The 22,138-nt window shown below is 35.0% G+C and overlaps 2 protein-coding genes across 2 annotated transcripts in view; both read left to right on the top strand.

Annotated features, from left to right (window-relative positions):
* The window catches only part of LOC137392718 (uncharacterized), a 329,168-nt gene that overhangs the window by 217,896 nt on the left and 89,134 nt on the right, over nt 1-22,138 (top strand). The gene's annotated exons all lie outside the window — the stretch shown is intronic.
* LOC137394031 (uncharacterized) lies at nt 4,822-5,397 on the top strand. Its single transcript, XM_068080746.1, has one exon. It carries the CDS (start codon nt 4,822-4,824, stop codon nt 5,395-5,397), a length of 576 nt encoding a protein of 191 aa, XP_067936847.1.

Below are 22,138 nucleotides of genomic sequence, written 5' to 3'. Positions count from 1 at the left end.
GGTTTTACCGTTTTTTGAAAAAATAATTAGAAATAGAATTGTTGAACCAAAAATTTAGTTGCACGTCATTGGCAACAAGGTTGTTTCATTGGAAACAAAATTTGATTGGCCTAGCTGATGTGTGGGATTTGTAATTAAAAGAAAAAGTGAAACCCTATTGATGAGTCGATACACCGTCTGATTGTCTGTATTTATATTACCGCGAATTGATGGAAATGTTCAACAAAAAAACAAAAAAAAATTTTTTTTTTATTGGTTACACCTGATTGGCAAAAAGGTTGTTTTATTGGAAACAATTCTTTCAACAACATGTGGAGATTACTGTCTTCTCTTTGCAATATTTTGGAGCAGAGGATGTTCAATAGAAGATTTTCTAACAGTTATGCTAAAAATTTCTGAAAAAGATACACGAGATCATGTAGTTCGAAAAACTATACTAGATAGATATGATTGGAATGAAAAAAATATTAGTAAAAGTCTTAATAACGAAGAAAATGAAGGTATTGACAATGTACATATTCAAGGAACTTCCCAAATTGTTAAATTACTAGAAGAACTGACATAAATTTTTTTTTCTATATTTTACAATTGAATATACATATATACTTTATATCGAAATAAACTTGGTAAAAAATACAACCGAATGTTATTTACTTTTTTGATATAAGTTTTATATATTGATATACTCACACTGAGTTGGAGCTATCCTCAAAATAATCCACATATTAATCCATGTATGCCCCTTTACTAGTTCATCATCTTCATCTATTTACTGGTCGAGAGGCTGTTATGGAATGGTTAAGCCAAACCAAACAGGAGAATTCCATAGGTAAACCTAGGAAAACAATCAGGTCGAATGCCAAGGCGCTTGTCCACACAACAGCCCCTGAAAACAGCGACACTCAACGAACTTAATCGCGAGTAGCCGGCTAACAGAATTCTAGCTGAAGCATACAAGCCTTATGGTATCAACGCTCGATCGACCCAAATTCTCAAATATAAGTAGGCATCAAGAGATGGTTAATGAGGCAGAATATTCCATCAGATTATGCAACGCTTATATAGTGAATTGAAGAATGATGGGTGTGTCCAAAGGAATTAATGAAGCGAAAATAGTAAACAGATTTTCGCGAAATTGAATTTCGCGAAATTACACATTATATATATTATATAGTCAACTTTCAGGAAAGTGAATTTCGCGAAATTCAATTTCGCGAAATTACACATTATATATATTATATAGTCAACTTTCGCGAAATTACACATTATATATATTATATAGTCAACTTTCGCGAAATTGAATTTCGCGAAATTACACATTATATATATTATATAGTCAACTTTCGCGAAATTGAATTTCGCGAAATTACACATTATATATAATTATTATATAGTCAACTTTCGCGAAAGTGAATTTCGCGAAATTCAATTTCGCGAAATTCAATTTCGCGAAATTACACATTATATATATTATATAGTCAACTTTCGCGAAATTGAATTTCGCGAAAGTGAATTTCGCGAAATTCAATTTCGCGAACTTACACATATATATTATATAGTCTACTTTCGCGAAATTGAATTTCGCGAAAGTGAATTTCGCGAAATTACACATTATATATTATATAGTCAACAAAATTACACATTATATATATTAAATAGTCAATTTTCGCGAAATTGAATTTCGCGAAAGTGAATTTCGCGAAATTGAATTTCGCGAAAACTGTTTATATATATCATTAGATCACAAAACTATTGAACCGCGACAACACTTCTACTTGTTATAAAACCTTCGAGCGAATATGCCTTTTCAATTCAGTTCATAACTTCACAATGAGTACCAGAGACAACAGAAAAAGGAAATTTCAAGAACGATTACAATGTGTAGATAAATGTGTGAAGCGATGGGGTTACTGCTCTCATGGAATGGAAATAAGCGATCGGAAGCGAAAAGCTTGTCGATTTCTCTTACGTGAAAAGTTCTATCAAGATCTCAACGAAAGATTACGGTTTACAGTAAGTACTACAAATTCAATCTAGATGTTATGTAGGAATGATACAATGAATCTTCTCTTCTGAGTAGTAACTATGTGTTCTAGGCTGATTGTAATCATTGCAATTGCAAACTCCAATATCTTAGCAAAGTGTATGTTATATCCCTACTCAGATTAAAACAGATTATTTTAACTGAATATCCTCCTCTGTCTGTGTGTCCTAGTCTGACTATGTGATGTAACATATTTGTTTTTCTTATTGTCTGTATGTCCTACTCTAGCTGATTGCATATCCTATTCTGTCTGCATTACATCTTGCATATCATTCTATGATTCGATGACTAATGCAATTGAAATTTACAATTTAAGTTGGAGTCCATTGTGAATGTAGAGTCTACTATCTCAGCAAGGATATAGTAAACCATCCTGACTGTAATCATTGCAATTGCAGGCTCCCGTATCTCAACAGGAAGATTCCATTCAGAAAAAGGATGGATCTTCTTCTTCTTCAGTAAGTATTACATTATATTTGATTTTTAGTTTGAATGAATGATCTAATCTGATTGTATGTCTTACTTTTACTATATCTCACTAAAAATAATGTATGTTTTGATTGTAGACAGTTCATTCTCATTCGACAATGAAAGAAGAAGAAGAAAATTGGGATTGAATGAAATTCAATAGTCTTTTTTATATTATGTTTTAGCATTTTTATATACAAAACTTTTATTCAATAACATATCCATTGGTAGTAAGTTTAAATCCCTATGATATATCATCAAATAAACTATATAAAATTTAATCATAATAACATTTCCTTAACTCATTACTGTCTTGATATACAGAGTTTATAATCTTTGTTTTAATTTCTCTCTGAATTCCTTCAGATTGCATGCTCCGTCAATTCTGAAAAGTTTTAATCCTGATGAAGACTTAGAGGTGATAGATAATTTCAGAATTTATGAAGTTTACAATCAAAATGAATATTCGTTCGCAGACACATCATTCTCATTCGGGATCGGAAAAAAGAAAATACATACAAGCTCCGACGATCTCGAAATCCATCCGCCACCGTCCGTCAACCCGTCGCCACCGAGCTCTCCGTCAATCCCCGAAACGGCACGGAAGAGCGACCTCTACCGGACGCCAACGAAATCCGATAATCCAAATACAACCGCGAATCGTCTCGCGGCCCGACTCACCACTCGGCCACCGACACCACCACCGCGACGTCACCAACCAACTCACACCATTACTCGCACCACGAATCACACAGATCGCCATGACTCACACCATGACTCAACACCGCCTAGCTCCGCCCCCCAACTGTCAATCAAACAGATCCTGATGTGATGTCACTTCCTGCTCCCTAAGCTCCGCCTATTATGTGTAGATCTGCTCTCACTATACTACTAATACATATGAGCAATGATATACAGCCCAAAAGGATAGCCGACGGCTATCATATGGGCGTGGTTTAATGATGGAGCTCTAATAGGATTGTGCTAGCCTGGGTTTCAAAGCAAACACAACACTCGCGGGGCGGTCGCGTTGCCTTGTTAGGTTTTAGAAAACACGAATCGCTGTTATCGTTTCATTAGCTTATTCAGCCAGTAGACCCCGCGGGTCACAATAGCAAACATTGAATTTCTGCAATGTAGGGGTAATACCTAACCAAAATAATGTATCTAATCAAAATAAAACATTTCAAATTACCTACTTTTAGTAATTTTAAAATTAGTAAAGGTCGTAGTATATGTGTTATATATTCATATTGTAACACATTCAGGAATAAAGAACCACAGGCTAAATAGACTACTAGAAGTTATAACTACTGGAAGCTACGGCTTAGACGGCTATTAGGCTACGGCTTAGACGTCTAGGAGACACGTGACCCCCCATCGCTATATAGTGACTGGAGACCAAGCTGACGGCCTCTTGTGATCAGGAGTGCATGGTGAGTGCTTTATTGCTCCCCAGCAATATAACATGGCGTCGTAGGCAGGATTGTTCGGGGAGAATTGTGAGCGGTGATACGTTATTATATTGTGGTGTAGTGGTGAATAACTGGTGATATCGGCCATCGATAGTGGTGATACAGTGGTTAATGATTTTCCGTGGTGTATTTTCTGTGATAAGTGGGAGACACTCTACAAGGTGAGTGGTGATTACATTGTTATAGAGGTTTCGAAGGGTGTTCGGAGGTAAGTTTAAGCTATTTTTGAATATGGCTAGAAATTTGAATTTTAATGACTTTCCGAAACTAGTAATTAATAGCTACGATGTTGGTGGATCATGGAAAAATTGGTTAAATGAGTTTGACCTAAGCGTTGAAATGATCACACTGAGATTAGGGGAAAAAAAAGTTACAATAGATGGCGAGGAAGAAACTGTTGATGTATTTAGAGGTAGAATGAAATTAGTATCTTTGTTGAATGCTGTGGGTAAGGCAGGTAGAGCAGCTTTGACATCTTTAGGTTTTGATCAAAAAAGTGCAACTTCTACATATGAGGGAGCCATGGAACTTTTGAAAACTGTTTATGAATCTGAAGCAACTGTTTATGTTAAAACAATGAGATTTGTAACCGCTAGTCAGGCTATAGGAGAAAATGAAAATGACTATTTATTACGAATTGAAGATTTAAGTAGAAAAATGACTTTTGGAACTGAACATGATGCTTTGAGACAAGAATTTGCTTTAGCTATTGCAGTTAATGGGTTGAGAGAATCTTCTCTTTGATCTCAGCTGATGCAACAAAATGACTTGAATTGGACTAAGTTTTCAGGTATCTTGAGAGCTAAAAAAATAGCTAGAGATTCAGAAAGAGCTATGGAAACTGTTAAAGCAGGCAATTTTAATGTGAAATTGGAAGTAGATGCAGTAGAAAACAAATCAGAGGGCAAAGATAGTCAATTTAAATTTGACTCTGATTTTGATAATGAGAAAGAAATGAATAGAGTATCTTCTAGAGACAAATATAAATCTAGAGGGTATGGTAAGGATAGGAAGTCAAGTAAATACGATAAAGACTATAGTAAAGTTAGAAGCTCTAGAGACTATAGTAGTTCATCTAGGGATTCTGTTAGAGAGAGACCATTTGAATGGCGTAGGAGAAGTAGAGACAGGTATTCCCCGAGGAGATATGATGATAGATCTAGCAAAAATTCTAGACGGTATCAATTCCCAGGGGCAGATAAATGCTATGGTTGTGGGGTGAGAGGACATGAAATCAGATTTTGTCCAGAGGTAAGATGCTTTTTTTGTGCTCCCAAAGGGCACACAATTAAGGACTGCAAGGTACGTAGGAGTCAAAGGAGAGATAGGTACGAAAGTAGTGGAAGTAGTGAAGGTAGAAGAAGTCCTACTCCCAGAGTAAGGTTTTCTGAGTCTAGTCATAGCAGCTGACTAGACGAGAAATTTGTCAGAAATTTATCTGTAAATGGTAAGGATATGGAATTTAGTTTTGACGCAGGAGCTGATGTGTCCACTATGACTGAGAAAGCTAGTAGAAAGCTTGGTTTGAATTTAAAAGAACCCGAGCAAATTTTGAATGGAGCTGATGGAAATAGATTGAATGTTTTAGGAGTAGCTGATGTAGCTATTAAAAGTACTTACAGAGCTATTGATACTTCTGTTTACATACTTAAAGGTTCTAGAAGAAATCTTTTAGGTATGCCCGAGATTAAGAAGTTGAATTTGTTAGCAGTTATTAATGCTTTGTGTGCTAATGAATTTGACCCTTTGAAGGAATTTCCTAAGACATTCGAGGGACTAGGAACAATGCCTGGTATTTTTAGTATTGACATAAATAGGAATGCTGAACCCGTTAGATTGTACGCGCCTAGGCCTATTGCAGCAGGCTTGCGTGAAAAAGCTAAAAAAGAAATTGATAAAATGTTGGAAAGTAAGGTTATAGAACCTATAGAAAAAGCAACTGATTGGTGTTCTGGTCTTACCATCGCTCCAAAACAAGGTGGTAAGATTAGAATGTGTGTAGATTTGACCAATTTGAATAAATGTGTTAGAAGGGAAGTATATCCTTTACCTAGGATATCAGACATGTTGAGTAAACTGGCAAAAGGAGTTATGTTTTCCAAACTTGATGCTAACTCTGGATTTTGGCAAGTTAGACTTGATAAGAAATGCAAAGAATTGACAACTTTTGTAACCCCATGGGGTAGATTTTGCTTTAAGAGAATGCCTTTTGGGATATCTTCAGCCCCTGAATTTTTTCAGAGGGAAATGGAAAAGATATTGAAAGGCTTAGACGGAATTGTATGTTTGATGGACGACATTTTAGTTTACGGTAAAACTGTAACCGAACATTGGCAACGTTTACATAAAGTTTTAAATAGAATTGAGAAGTCTGGGATGACTTTGAGGAAAGAAAAATGTGAATTTGGATGTACCGAGGTGAAGTTTTTAGGACATTTGGTTAGCAGTGCTGGTATTAAACCAGACCCAGGTAAAATAAAAGCTATAGTTGAAATGAAGCCTCCGAGGAGCAAAAAGGAGACCAGGAGATTTACCGGAATGGTTAATTATTTGATGAAGTTTAATAAAAGGTTAGCTGGTTTATGTACTGCGGTTTATGGAGTAACGGGTAGTAAATCGAAATGGTATTGGGGTCCTGACCAATAAGAAGCTTTTGAAACTGTTAAGAAAGAAATTTCTAATAGTCCAGTATTATGTACTTTCGAGATAAATGCTAAACATAGAGTTTCTGCTGATGCTAGTAAAAATGCACTAGGTGCAGTTTTGCTGCAGTATAACGAGAAAGGTGCGTGGCAACCTGTAGAATACGCTTCTAGAAAAATGACTGAAACTGAAGGTAGATATGCCATGGTCGAAAAGGAAGCTTTAGCTACGACATGGGCATGTGAGAAGTTTGATTACTATTTAGTTGGTAGAAAATTTGAAATAGAGACGGACCATAAGCCTTTAATTGCGATTTTAGGTGAAAAGGATTTGTCTAAACTACCTGTAAGAGTACCACGTTTTAAGTTAAGACTAATGAGATATGATTATGATGTTTTCCACACTCCTGGGAAAGATATGTTCATTGCTGATTTGCTTAGCCGTCCGAACAGTGGTGCTGTTTGTGATGAGGTAAGTAAAGCTGTTTGTAATAAGGTAGAAGCTTATGTTAACTCGATAGTTTCCTCTTCTGCATATGGGGACGTTAAAGAAGAGAAACTAAGAGAAGAGGTTAGTAAAGATTCAGATGCTCTCAAGTGTATAGAGTATTTATATTTTGGTTGGCCATCTAAAATGGATGGTTCTAGTAAAGAACTGATAGGTTTATATGGATCTAGAGAGAGATTAAGTATTTATAGTAATATATTGTTATATGACTCTAGGCTGTATATTCCCAAGTCATTAAGACTGCAGTATTTGGAAATTTGTCATGAAGGTCATCAAGGCATAACGAAATGTCGCAGACGAGCTCAGCGTCATTTTTGGTGGCCTGATTATAGTAAGGAGATTGCAGATTATATAAGTAGATGTAATGTTTGCATTATGCATGGTCAAGTTAAACATCAGCCTATGTATGAAGCAGAAATGCCTTCTAAATCATGGGAGGTGATAGGCTCGGATATACTTGTGTTTGATAACGAATATTATCTGATAGTTATAGACTATTATTCGAAGTGGATAGAATGTCTGCATATAGAATCTCAAACTGCAAGAGAGATAATTCGAGTACTCAAGTATCTGTTTTCTCGATTTGGTATACCCAACGTTATCAGGTCTGATAATGGAACTTGTTATGCTAGTAAAGAATTTAGAAACTTTGGAGAGAAAATGGGCTTCATTCTAACTACTAGTAGCCCCCGGTATCCTTGTTCTAATGGTTTAGCAGAAAGCGCTGTAAAAATTGTTAAAGGATTATGGGAGAAAAGCCGAGATAAAGATGTGGCTTTGTCTGCGTATAGGACTACACCTTTGGCTTCAGGATATACGCCAAGTGATCTGATTTTTGGTCGAGCTATTAGATCAAACTTGGGCTTCCCATATGAAAGTGATGTAGACTATGAACTGTTTGAAGAAAATGAAATTAGACGTAAAAAGAAAATTAAGAAACGGTGGGATAAAAAGTATAGAGTTTCAAAGTTAGACGAGTTAAAACCTGGTCAAATGGTTTATGTAAAAGCTCCTACTGATGTAGGTTCAAGAGGTATAGTTTTGAGAAAGGATAAATCCCCTGAAAGTTACTGGGTCAATGTAGGCATGACTGAAATACGCAGAAATAGAAAACATTTGTTTTTGTTGAATTCTGATGACGGGAACACATTGTCTGACCCTTCTGAGGAAAATTGTCTTTCCTTGGATAGCTACTCCTCAAAAGAGGGCAACTCTGAAATAGTAAAAAATGCCAACGGTTTATCTGAAAGTCAGGAGAACATGATCCCTGATTTAGAGATCCTTGAACAAGGGGCGGAAACTCCTGGTGTGGCTGAGTACGTGGAGGAAACTTCTGGCATCAGTGAACACGAGGAGGAAACCTCTGTTGTTGAGAATAGACTCGTTCCAGGAAATAGTAATGATTTGCCTAGAAGAAATTCTAGAAGTAAATTTGTGCCTCTTAGTAGAGAACCTGTTGTCACTAGCTCAGGTCGAGTTAGTAAACCACCTAAGAAATATGGTATGGAATATTATAAATGACCTTGTTTATAGTTTCAGATTGATATCAGACCAATCTTACTTCTCTATCACTTATGAAGAGTGCTGGCGATTCGCCGGGAGGTGGTGGTGCCGAGAGCGGCGGTGCAGGTAGAAGCAGGGGTGGAGGTGTGAAGGTGACAAGGGATTCAGAAGGTAACACAGTGTTTAGTAAGCAGAAGGGGAGTGAGTCGGGTAAGAACGAGAGCGAAGGTAAGAAAGAAGTGTACGGTAAGCCAGGTAACATTAAGTGTGTTGTCTGCAAAAGCTTTAGAGACCATTATGCTGCTCAGTGTCCTGGATTTATTTGTTATAATTGTAAAGTGCAAGGACATTTTGCGGTAGATTGCAAGAAGACATTGTGTAGGTTTTGTGGGAAATTAGACCATGGACTTGCAGGATGTACTCTTGGTGGGTCTTCCTATAGAGATATTGCAGCGGGTATTAAGCGTAGGGTAGAGGAGAGTAACAATAGGGGACCGGATTCTAAGTTGAAGAAGCCTAGTTTAAGTTTACCCTTTGTTGCTAAGATGGATAGTTTTGTAGAAGAGATGGAGTCGGAGTCTGTTTCGACCGAGGCTGCCATCGAGCAGAGGAAAGCTATGCTCTTGCATAGGAGGAGACAAGTAGAGGAGCAGTACAAGCGCGCATTGTCTGCTATAGAGAAGGACGAGAGAGAGTTGGAGGAGGAGATTGAGAGTGAGAAGGAGTATAGAGAGGCTCTGTTGCACTTGGCTGCTGTAAAGCAAAAGAGGGCTCAGAGGAGGGGTGCAAAGAGCGCGCGTTCCGTAACGACTACTAGAAAGGAGAGTAAGGTTGAGGAATCCAAAGAGGAGATCCAACCTGAAACCTGTGAGAGTAGTCCCTAGCAGAGATGCTAATTGTGAGGAGAGTAAGGTTGAGGAACCCAAAGAGGAGGTCCAACCTGAAAGCTCCGAAAAGAGTGGCAATGACGACCAGCTTGCTGGTTCTGAGCCAAAAGTTCATAGTGGCAACGACGACCAGCTTGCTGGTTCTGAGCCAAAAGTTCAGAGTGGCAGTGACGACCAGCTTGCTGGTTCTGAGCCAAAGGTTCAGAGTGGCAATGACGACCAGCTTGCTGGTTCTGAGCCAAAAGTTTCAGATAACCTGGTGGCAATGGAGGAGGAACATGAGAAGGCCGATTGGTATGGGGATACTGCCAGTATGGAGGAAGGTGATTTGCTAAATGGAGATGAGGTAGATTGAGATGGATTGGGGTGCGATTAAAACTGTTAAATTTGCGCTAACTGATGACTGAAGGAAAGACGAGTAAGTAAACAGACTATTGGGTGAGTAGAGAGTTATTTATCTCATCTTCGAAACGGTAACTATGATTTGAAGCTTTTGTGATTATCTAACCTGCTTGGCTTGATAACCCTGCTTCATTGAATTTAACGCTCCTCTTGTGAGATTATGTGTTCTGCTAATAGTGGTTGCACTTGGGTAAATTTGAGTATATTAGAATTAGAGTTCGTATTTGGATTTTAGATTAAGCGGTGTAGTCTTAAAAAAAAGGGCATGTTATATATTCATATTGTAACACGTTCAGGAATAAAGAACCACAGGCTAAATAGACTACTAGAAGTTATAGCTACTGGAAGCTACGGCTTAGACGGCTATTAGGCTACGGCTTAGACGTCTAGGAGACACGTGACCCCCCATCGCTATATAGTGACTGGAAACCAAGCTGACGGCCTCTTGTGATCAGGAGTTCACGGTGAGTGCTTTATTGCTCCCCAGCAATATAACAATATGCCTAAAGTTGAATATAATTACCCGAACAACGGCATTTCTTTTCTAGTTTTTGATTAATATTTTGCCACTCCTAATATAAAATGACAAAGTCTTTCATCGGTTTTACATTGTTTTACCTTGCCAATAAGATGGGACAGCAGGCAAAGCTGTGCAGTGTAGTTTTCATACTCAAAATCTAATGCAAAACCGAATTTGAGCTATTTTACGATTGTGACTATTAATATAACGAATGCTTGTGAATGGCAACTGACTGATCATAACGGTGACAATATTGGGATACTATATTTATTTGACAACAAAATGAATTCAACAGATAAGTAAAATAACCACTATAGTTCATAATATTCGTAAATTTACAAGGTGCTTTATTCAGCATATTTGTTTGTTCGGGTGCCGTGTTCGGGTTAATCCCAACGGAGCTTCATCATTAAACCCCGGCCATATGAGCGCCGTCGGCTATCCTTTGGGGCTGAATATCATTGATATGAGCAGGTGGCTGAGTTATAGATATGACTAGATGTCAAACATAACCATCCATATACCCCACTCTTTTATATTACATTATACTTTATATAGTACTTCTCTCACTTTTATATTATATATTTATACTGACTATTTTGCCATCCACAGTGCAGTATAGTTATTCCAATTTTCTTCCAAGATTTAAATGATTGGTAAGAAAAGATAGAACTAGTTTATATATAACGTATACAGTAATAACATGTAGAGATAATATACTTTGTAAGGTAAGCTGGTGAAAGTCTACACATACATTTGTAACTTGATATTTCTATTTAGAATACAACCCATCAAAATTAGATAGCTCACTGTTAATAACTTAATACAAAGTATATATTGTGATCAATAGGTATGCATTGGTTATAATAAATCTTATATCTTTGAAGGATACTTGTCTAGTAACAATAAATCTCAACATACTGCAGATAAATTGACATTCTCATAATGTTTACAAGGAAAATTATCCCTAAGATTGTAAGACTACATGACATAAGGTGAAACCTGGTTAATTTCCATCTCTATCTGGTCAGCCCGCTGACTGTGGAACTGAGAAAACTATCAATTAAATGCTACTTCCTGTAACTGCTGACTGCTGTCAGAGTTATACAATAGAGTGAACCAACAGCATAGTGTAAGAGTCATCATGACTTCTTCTACTCACAGAATACATCAGTACTATCAGTATAGAATAGACTGAGATTGTTAAATGTGTGCACCTTCAATGATAAGACACAATATCTACAGCACAGGTGTTGTACAGCACATAATAGTTGCTCTGCCGACTAGCGTCAGTATCGCAAAACAACAAAATGTCATTAAGCCTGCAAAAAGGGATAATAAAACTGATTCCAAACATCAACCATCAGATCATCATTTTAATTTACAAAGGAAAACATAGTAAATATCAATGAAAGAAATAGCATATCATTCGTTCTGAGTATATGGCTAAAGAGTTGCTAAGATGATTCAGTGTCGACTGTCTCTTTTCTATTTGTTTCCCGTCAGCAAGCATGCAGATTCTAATGCGATTTGTATTAAAATGAAGACTGGAATTTCGGTGCAAATTTTTGGTATTACTTTGGCTGAATAAAACCTTAATGAGCATGGGCCCTTTTACTGGTTTGGCTGTGGAAACCACCCCTAAAGTAGCAAATTCACTGACAGTGCCTCATGGTCTGAAAACCCCCCCCCCTAAAACGTGATTTTGGGCCGAACCTAATGGGCCTTTTAGGGAGGAGTATCAGCCCTGGGAAACACATGGCCCGCGGGCCACATGTGGCCCGTCACCTCATTTTATGTGGCTCGCGAGGGCTTAATTACCCATTCGCACGAGACTCATTCTCTCGTATTTATAACGTTGCTAGGCACACACCAACGCGAGTTATCTTGCCTCTGAAATTTATCTATTCCTTGTGTTGTTATTTTTACATTACGTAAGAATAATTTTGATTAGTCAGAAAAAAAGTTTCTGGCCAATCAAACAAACGTACATTAATGTCTCAATGATCTCTCTGGCAAAAGTTATAACTAAATTACTACGCCCATTGCGACATCTTACTGAACCGAAAATCATCGCTGTCACTTTCAAATTTATCGTTCGCGATCTTTTTTTTCAACTCCAGAAGTAAATATGCAGATTCAGAAGGGGTAAGACAGTGAGAGACTGCATAAATCAAATTTAAACATTATTTTTAATGTTTCAAAGTTTCTACTAACTTTTAATTTTGTCAATTTTAATCGTTACACTCGAATAAAAATGCCCTTTTTAGGCTGTCAACCGTAGTCAGACTAAAGTTATCATTCAATCTCGATAGGATCATATTCATTCTTAGAGCTGCCCTGAAGTCTGAAAAGTCAAGAACAGAGTTACTGAACATATTGTTATTGTTTGAAACATGTTTATGACAGTTTATTTGAGTTATATTTGGATGTAGATTTGCTATGCTTTGAAGATAATACTCACGAGGAAAAATTCGAAATTATAGTTTCGTGATTTTCATGTTCATGACCATACCTGCCAACTCTCACGCATTGGGCGTGAGACTCACGCAATCGCCCTAAAGAAAAAATGAAAATGCGAGAGATTTTTGCCCCAATTTCCACAATTTTATATATACTATCATTGATACATCAATTGCCCCAAAACCAAATCTCACGCATTGCCCCACTCTTGGGTTGGCAGGTCTGTTCATGACCATACCTGCCAACTCTCACGCATTGGGCGTGAGACTCACGCAATCACCCCAAAGAAAAAATGGAAATGCGTGAGATTTTTGCCCCAATTTCTAAAATTTTATATATGCTGTCATTGATACATCAATTGCCCCAAAATTAAATCTCACGCATTGCCCCACTCTTGGGTTGGCAAGTCTGTTCATGACTAACTGTACATGTATAAATAATATTCATAACTTTGTATTGTATGTAATAAATTACTAATTTTAGTCAAACATTGTATATTTTGTAATTTCGTTGGTGCAAGTCTAACTTTGTTTCAGCAAACAAATTTTTGATTTTTTGCTGCTTACATATTGATATTGTGTTGCTGCTGTTGCAATTATTTAGTGTTTGCAGATTTAATGTGTGTATGCCAACAAATTCATGTTCTTAGCAGCTCACAATTTTTGATTTTACTGAAAGTATGCCCATGTTGATGGGTATTGTGTAACTTTTCTGATTTTTTTCGAAAACAAGTGTTCTGCATGTTTTGCTGTGCAACTGTTCTGTTTGCAACTTTAAGTAATAAAGTCAGAGTTATTTAATATCAAAGACTAGTTTAAGTTATTTTACATGATTCTTTACAATTATAAGTTACATCTGGCCCTTTGAGGACAGCCATTACGCTGATGTGGCCCTCGGTGAAAATGAGTTTGACACCCATGTAATCTAGATGACTTGTGCTACGTGCTCATCCTGCTAAAAGACTATCATTATTTTTGCGAAACATTTCTCAAATTCATGTAGCAACGCGTAAAAATGTGCTCTGCTAAAAAAAATGGTTTGGATGCTAATATCAACTGGTTCAGCAGTGTAGAAAAATAGTTCAGGTCAGCAGGCACGGTGGAAGGTATTGAGCAGCTAGAAGATGATGAAATGGTTCCATACGAAAGCAACAATCATAATGCAACCTGCCAAGCAAAGGATGCAAGTATTTTTGTTTCAAAAATGTTAACTTTTGTTCTACATATTTGTAGCAATTGATACATTTATATTATTATTATCAAACATATCAACGAGTGCAATGAGCTTTAATGCAACATTCTTAAATATAGTTATAAACTGAAAATAAGCCTATGCATGTAGAGAAAAATAAAAAAATTGAAAGCACCAACAAATTGCAACGCAGTTTACAAGATCATCATATGTTAATTTCAAGCAATAAACATCAACTGGTATAGAGATATTACTCAGTTTCTCAATGCATGTTTATTCACAGACTATGGTTGAAATAAGTACAATCAGTTGAAGGTGATAGTGATAGTTACTACAAGTTGAAGGTAAGGTGTAGTAGAACTATTGCATCCAAAAGGGTTAACGTCGCTCACCCAAAGGAAACTACAAAATATAGGTGACATTCGCTTCGGCCGTAAAACTGTTAAAATTATTTTCCCAAAATTCTGACAAGATATTTGAAAAATACAGCGATGCCCTCTATTTGAACAACACCTTTAATATAGCTCCACTTTAAAGAAAGGGTTAAAAAATAGTGCACCATGGCGCTCAACTATGGGTTTTACAGTATATTTAATATGTCAATCTTATAACTATACTATCTGTAACTACAGATTTGATGGTAAATCTTTTACAAATAGATATTTTGGAGAAAGCTGAGTTTTCCTTAGTCTTTATTTTCTGTGAACCTGATCAGCTAGAAATATACTGACAAGCTTCCCTATCAATAGCCTGTGTAACCAAATCTTTAAACTCAGTGGACGAGTAATAACATCATGATAAACACTAGAACTCTATCTACTCTAATAGTGGAATGATATCAGATAGTGTTTTTTATGTATACAGGTAGAAGTCTTGCAAAGATATAATCCTTGTCAGCAACACCCTGCTGACCTCTCCAGCGATGAGGAAGAGGAACTTGACAGAAGTAGCCACCAAGACAGTCAAGAACGTGATGTGAACAATAGCCTTAGTGCGAGTGGTGCTAGACCAACCATTAGAGAGGACAGTATAGATGCTGCCAGAGCTGCTGTCAGGGGAGATATGTCAGAATTAGAGAATACATATTAACAGGTTTCTGAGTTATAGGTATGACTAGATGTCAAAAATCATCCATATACACTACTATTTTATATTAGGCTATATTTTATACAGACATTCTCTCACTTTTATATGTTTGAACTATCTACTATACCTCATGCTGTACAACTATTCCAAAACTTCTTCTAAAAATTAAATGATTAGTAAAAAAAGATATAACCAATTTATATATAATATATATATATATATGAATAACATATAGATATAAAATATTTGTATGGTAAACTGGTAAAATCTACACATACATGTGTAACTTGATATTTATTTATATAATATAAATTTATAAAAAACTTTTTATGAAATATATAAAATTTATATATAGAATATACATGTATACCAATAAAATTGAAGAGCTCTCTATCAAGAACATATTGTAATCGTATCAAAAAGTGAGTTCTTCATCAGATCAATTGATGTAATTTATCAGACTAACATCAAGATAGACGGAGTGTTAGACTGACTACATATCAGTATATAACCTCAAGAAGTACAGTGTGTATTCAGTTGTAAATAAACATGGGCTATTATATATACACTATTACTATTAGTTTGGAACTAGTTGGAAAAGCCACCCACCAATATAAAGACTCGCTGTTTCACTGCCAGTATGATTAGTTGGAGACAGACATTATATTTGTGACAATGTATAATTACTGTTGTATCTATAAATAGTTTAACTACAAATACATTTATACATATTAACTTGAGTGTTGGAATTGTTACTGTGGAAAGTAAAAACTTAGGAACCTAAAAGTCTTCATTCATGGGACAGGCCCAAATTCCTTTACAACATAGCCTGAGTGCAAGCTTTATCAACTGGAGGTCTCCTACTGTGCCAGCAAGATTGCTCCAATCAATTTTGAAGAAATGTACTATGACTTGTGAGTAGTATAGTGAGAGCAGATCTACACATAATAGGCGGAGCTTAGGGAGCAGGAAGTGACATCACATCAGGATCTGTTTGATTGACAGTTGGGGGGCGGAGCTAGGCGGTGTTGAGTCATGGTGTGAGTCATGGCGATCTGTGTGATTCGTGGTGCGAGTAATGGTGTGAGTTGGTTGGTGACGTCGCGGTGGTGGTGTCGGTGGCCGAGTGGTGAGTCGGGCCGCGAGACGATTCGCGGTTGTATTTGGGATTATCGGATTTCGTTGGCGTCCGGTAGAGGTCGCTCTTCCGTGCCGTTTCGGGGATTGACGGAGAGCTCGGCGGCGACGGGTTGACGGACGGTGGCGGATGGATTTCGAGATCGTCGGAGCTTGTATGTATTTTCTTTTTTCCGATCCCGAATGAGAATGATGTGTCTGCGAACGAATATTCATTTTGATTGTAAACTTCATAAATTCTGAAATTATCCATCGCTGTTATGGTTCCACTACTTTTTTAAAGATAATGTATAAATTGATGAAGTATTATTAGTTAGTGTTGATTGTTACTGGAGCTTCTGAGGAGTCAACTTCCAATAGTATGAATATCGACATTATTTCTGAAAGAACTTCCCAATTGAATATGAAACAAAAAGAGTATAGAAGACCAACCAAGTCTAGATTGAACAGAACTACGTCATTACGAAGATCATCAAGAAAAAGTTCGGTAGTAAAGCGGTTATTCGAATCCAAGGAAAATTATATGGAAGGAGATGAGAAAATTACGTCACCTATTGCAACAGTTTTTAAAACCGAGGAAATGCAAGAACCATGGAAATGGATTGATCTAAAAGTTTTGGATATTCCAGCTTCGTTAGAAGTAATACAAGCAAATAAGTCTGAAGAAAATGACAATTGTGAGATTGCGTTGCAATTCTTCGTTGAACGTAAGGGAGAGCGTGTGGTATTATGTTCGATCATCGAACCTCAAAAGTATAACATTCCCTCATCATTTCAATGGTTGACACCAGCTCTCATGATATTGGATCGAAGTGAGATTTACATGAACTCTAAGTCGTCATCAGGATTAAAACTTTTCAGAATTGACGGAGCATGCAATCTGAAGGAATTCAGAGAGAAATTAAACAAAGATTATAAACTCTGTATATCAAGACAGTAATGAGTTAAGGAAATGATATTATGATTAAATTTTATATAGTTTATTTGATGATATATCATAGGGATTTAAACTTACTATCAATGGATATGTTATTGAATAAAAGTTTTGTATATAAAAATGCTAAAACATAATATAAAAAAGACTATTGAATTTCATTCAATCCCAATTTTCTTCTTCTTCTTTCATTGTCGAATGAGAATGAACTGTCTACAATCAAAACATACATTATTTTTAGTGAGATATAGTAAAAGTAAGACATACAATCAGATTAGATCATTCATTCAAACTAAAAATCAAATATAATGTAATACTTACTGAAGAAGAAGATCCATCCTTTTTCTGAATGGAATCTTCCTGTTGAGATACGGGAGCCTGCAATTGCAATGATTACAGTCAGGATGGATTACTATAACCTTGCTGAGATAGTAGACTCCACATTCACAATGGACTCCAACTTAAATTGTAAATTTCAATTGCATTAGTCATCGAATCATAGAATGATATGCAAGATGTAATACAGACAGAATAGGATATGCAATCAGCTAGAGTAGGACATACAGACAATAAGAAAAACAAATATGTTACATCACATAGTCAGACTAGGACACACAGACAGAGGAGGATATTCAGTTAAAATAAAGAAATAAATATAATGTACTACTTACTGAAGATTCAAATTCATAAAGCCTTCTCCGAAAAGGACTATATTTAGTTCGGTGATGCCCAGGATCCTACAATTGCATTGATTATAGTCAGAGTAGAACATGCAGACAAATTAAAACACAGTCAGGTCTTACTTTGAATTTCAATTCCAACTCCTTTTGTTTTAAAGTGGAGTTATACAAAATATTAATTACTGTTTTCACAGATTGATACTCATTTTAACATTCCTACATACCAATTGGAGTGAATTTTGTTGAATGTATTTGATCTTTAGTTACATGTTTTATTATTATACAACGATATTAGACGAAATAAATATAATGTAATACTTACTTTTAAAGTCAATGTAACATCGAAGTTACGAAAGAACTCCTCTCTTTGCTGCTGCATGACCAATGATTTCTACAATAATTTCCAAAATTACTTTGTATAATTTAATTGTTTCATTTAAGCAAACCCTATAATTCGAAATATATTTAATATGTAGTTTATATTCTCAAGTTTCCTTTAATCAAAAATATAATTTAGTAAAATATTATAATGTAGTACTTACTTTCTTTTGAAGCTTGATCTTGAATCGAAAAGCCTTCTGTTTTTCAGGATCTACCTCTCTACCCCAAGGGCAGTAGCCCCATATCTCAACACACGTGTCGATGCATTTTGTCTGAGTTAGGAGTCTATCCACGTTTTTGTCTCGAGCACACATTGTAAACTATTATAAATAAAATGAGATGAAAAACTTATTCTTTCTCGTTGCTTATATAGTAAGCAGAATCAATATTATGGTCGATTAAACTTGTGTAATTTATGATCACGAAATTGTAAAATCAGCTAAACAGATTTCGCGAAATTCAATTTCGCGAAAGTTGACTATATAATATATGATGTGAAATTTCGCGAAATCCAATTTCGCGAAATTCACTTTCGCGAAATTCAATTTCGCGAAAGTTGACTATATAATATATATGATGTGAAATTTCGCGAAATCCAATTTCGCGAAATTCACTTTTCGCGAAACTGAATTTCGCGAAAGTTGACTATATAATATATATGATGTGAAATTTCGCGAAATCCATATTCGCGAAATTCACTTTCGCGAAATTCAATTTCGCGAAAGTTGACTATATAATATATATGATGTGAAATTTCGCGAAATCCAATTTAGCGAAATTCACTTTCGCGTTGATGTACAAGTGAGCCGTGATTTATAAATGTATATATAATAATAAAATGTGAGTAAGATAAAAGCTACTGAAGATACAATAAACATCGCTAGGATTGTGCTAGTCTATGTTAATATACAAGTGAGCAGTGATTATAAATGTATATATAATATTAAAATGTGAGTAAGATAAAAACTACTAAAGATACAATAAGCAAAACTAGGATTGTGCTAGGCCATGTTGATATACAAGTGAGCAATGATTATAAATGTATATATAATAATAAAATGTGAGTAAGATAAAAGCTAGGGATGTGCTAGTCCATGTTAATATACAAGTGAGCAGTGATTATAAATGTATATATAATAATAAAGTGTGAGTGAGATAAAAGCTACTGAAGATACAATAAACAAAGCTAGGATTGTGCTAGGCCGTGTTAATATACAAGTGAGCAGTGATTATAAATGTATATATAATATTAAAATGTGAGTAAGATAAAAGTTACTGAAGATACAATAAACAAAGCTAGGATTGAGCTAGTCTATGTTAATATACAAGTGAGCAGCGAATATAAATGAATATATAATAATAAAACGTGAGTAAGATAAAAAGCTATTGAAGATACAATAAACAAAGCTAGGATTGTGCTAGGCCGTGTTAATATACAAGTGAGCAGTGATTATAAATGTATATATAATATTAAAATGTGAGTAAGATAAAAACTACTAAAGATACAATAAGCAAAACTAGGATTGTGCTAGGCCATGTTGATATACAAGTGAGCAATGATTATAAATGTATATATAATAATAAAATGTGAGTAAGATAAAAGCTAGGGTTGTGCTAGTCCATGTTAATATACAAGTGAGCAGTGATTATAAATGTATATATAATAATAAAATGTGAGTAAGATAAAAGTTACTGAAGATACAATAAACAGAGCTAGGATTGAGCTAGTCTATGTTAATATACAAGTGAGCAGCGAATATAAATGAATATATAATAATAAAACGTGAGTAAGATAAAAGCTACTGAAGATACAATAAACAAAGCTAGGATTGTGCTAGACCATGTTGATGTACAAGTGAGCAATGATTATAAATGTATATATAATAATAAAATGTGAGTGAGATAAAAGCTACTGAAGATACAATAAACAAAGCTAGGATTGTGCTAGTCCATGTTGATATACAAGTGAGCAGTGATTATAAATGTATATATAATATTAAAATGTGAGTAAGATAAAAACTACTAAAGATACAATAAGCAAAACTAGGATTGTGCTAGGCCATGTTAATATACAAGTGAGCAGTGATTATAAATGTATATATAATAATAAAATGTGAGTGAGATAAAAGCTACTGAAGATACAATAAACAAAGCTAGGATTGTGCTAGTCCATGTTGATATACAAGTGAGCAGTGATTATAAATGTATATATAATATTAAAATGTGAGTAAGATAAAAACTACTAAAGATACAATAAGCAAAACTAGGATTGTGCTAGGCCATGTTGATATACAAGTGAGCAATGATTATAAATGTATATATAATAATAAAATGTGAGTAAGATAAAAGCTAGGGTTGTGCTAGTCCATGTTAATGTACAAGTGAGCAGTGATTATAAATGTATATATAATAATAAAATGTGAGTAAGATAAAAGCTACTCAAGATAGAATAAACAAAGCTAGGATTGTGCTAGTCCGTGTTAATATACAAGTGAGCAGTGATTATAAATGTATATATAATAATAAAATGTGAGTAAGATAAAAGTTACTGAAGATACAATAAGCAGAGCTAGGATTGTGCTAGTCTATGTTAATATACAAGTGAGCAGCGAATATAAATGAATATATAATAATAAAACGTGAGTAAGATAAAAGATACTGAAGATACAATAAACAAAGCTAGGATTGTGCTAGACCCTGTTGATGTACAAGTGAGCAATGATTATAAATGTATATATAATAAAATGTGAGTAAGATAAAAGCTACTGAAGATACAATAAACAAAGTTAGGATTGTGCTAGGCCATGTTAATATACAAGTGAGCAGTGATTATAAATGTATATATAATAATAAAATGTGAGTAAGATAAAATCTACTAAAGATACAATAAGCAAAACTAGGATTGTGCTAGGCCATGCTGATATACAAGTGAGCAATGATTATAAATGTATATATAATAATAAAATGTGAGTAAGATAAAAGTTACTGAAGATACAATAAACAGAGCTAGGATTGAGCTAGTCTATGTTAATATACAAGTGAGCAGCGAATATAAATGAATATATAATAATAAAACGTGAGTAAGATAAAAGCTACTGAAGATACAATAAACAAAGCAAGGATTGTGCTAGACCATGTTGATGTACAAGTGAGCAATGATTATAAATGTATATATAATAATAAAATGTGAGTGAGATAAAAGCTACTGAAGATACAATAAACAAAGCTAGGATTGTGCTAGTCCATGTTGATATACAAGTGAGCAGTGATTATAAATGTATATATAATATTAAAATGTGAGTAAGATAAAAACTACTAAAGATACAATAAGCAAAACTAGGATTGTGCTAGGCCATGTTAATATACAAGTGAGCAGTGATTATAAATGTATATATAATAATAAAATGTGAGTAAGATAAAATCTACTAAAAATACAATAAGCAAAACTAGGATTGTGCTAGGCCATGCTGATATACAAGTGAGCAATGATTATAAATGTATATATAATAATAAAATGTGAGTAAGATAAAAGCTACTGAAGATACAATCAAAGCTAGGATTGTACTAGTCCATGATGATATACAAGGGAGCAGTGATTATAAATATATATAATAATAAAATGTGAGTAAGATAAAAGCTACTGAAGATACAATAAACAAAAACTAGGATTGTACTAGTCTATGTTGGTGTACAAGTGAGCAATGATTATAAATGTATATATAATAATAAAATGTGAGTAAGATAAAAGCTACTGAAGATACAATAAACAAAGCTAGGACTGTGCTAGTCCATGTTAATATACAAGTGAGCAGTGATT

The sequence above is a fragment of the Watersipora subatra genome, chromosome 4 (genome assembly GCF_963576615.1).
Source record: "Watersipora subatra chromosome 4, tzWatSuba1.1, whole genome shotgun sequence".
Taxonomy (NCBI): Eukaryota; Metazoa; Bryozoa; class Gymnolaemata; order Cheilostomatida; family Watersiporidae; genus Watersipora; species Watersipora subatra.
The sequence above is the reverse complement of the archived record's forward strand: the minus strand, read 5'-3'. Positions and strand labels throughout refer to the sequence as shown.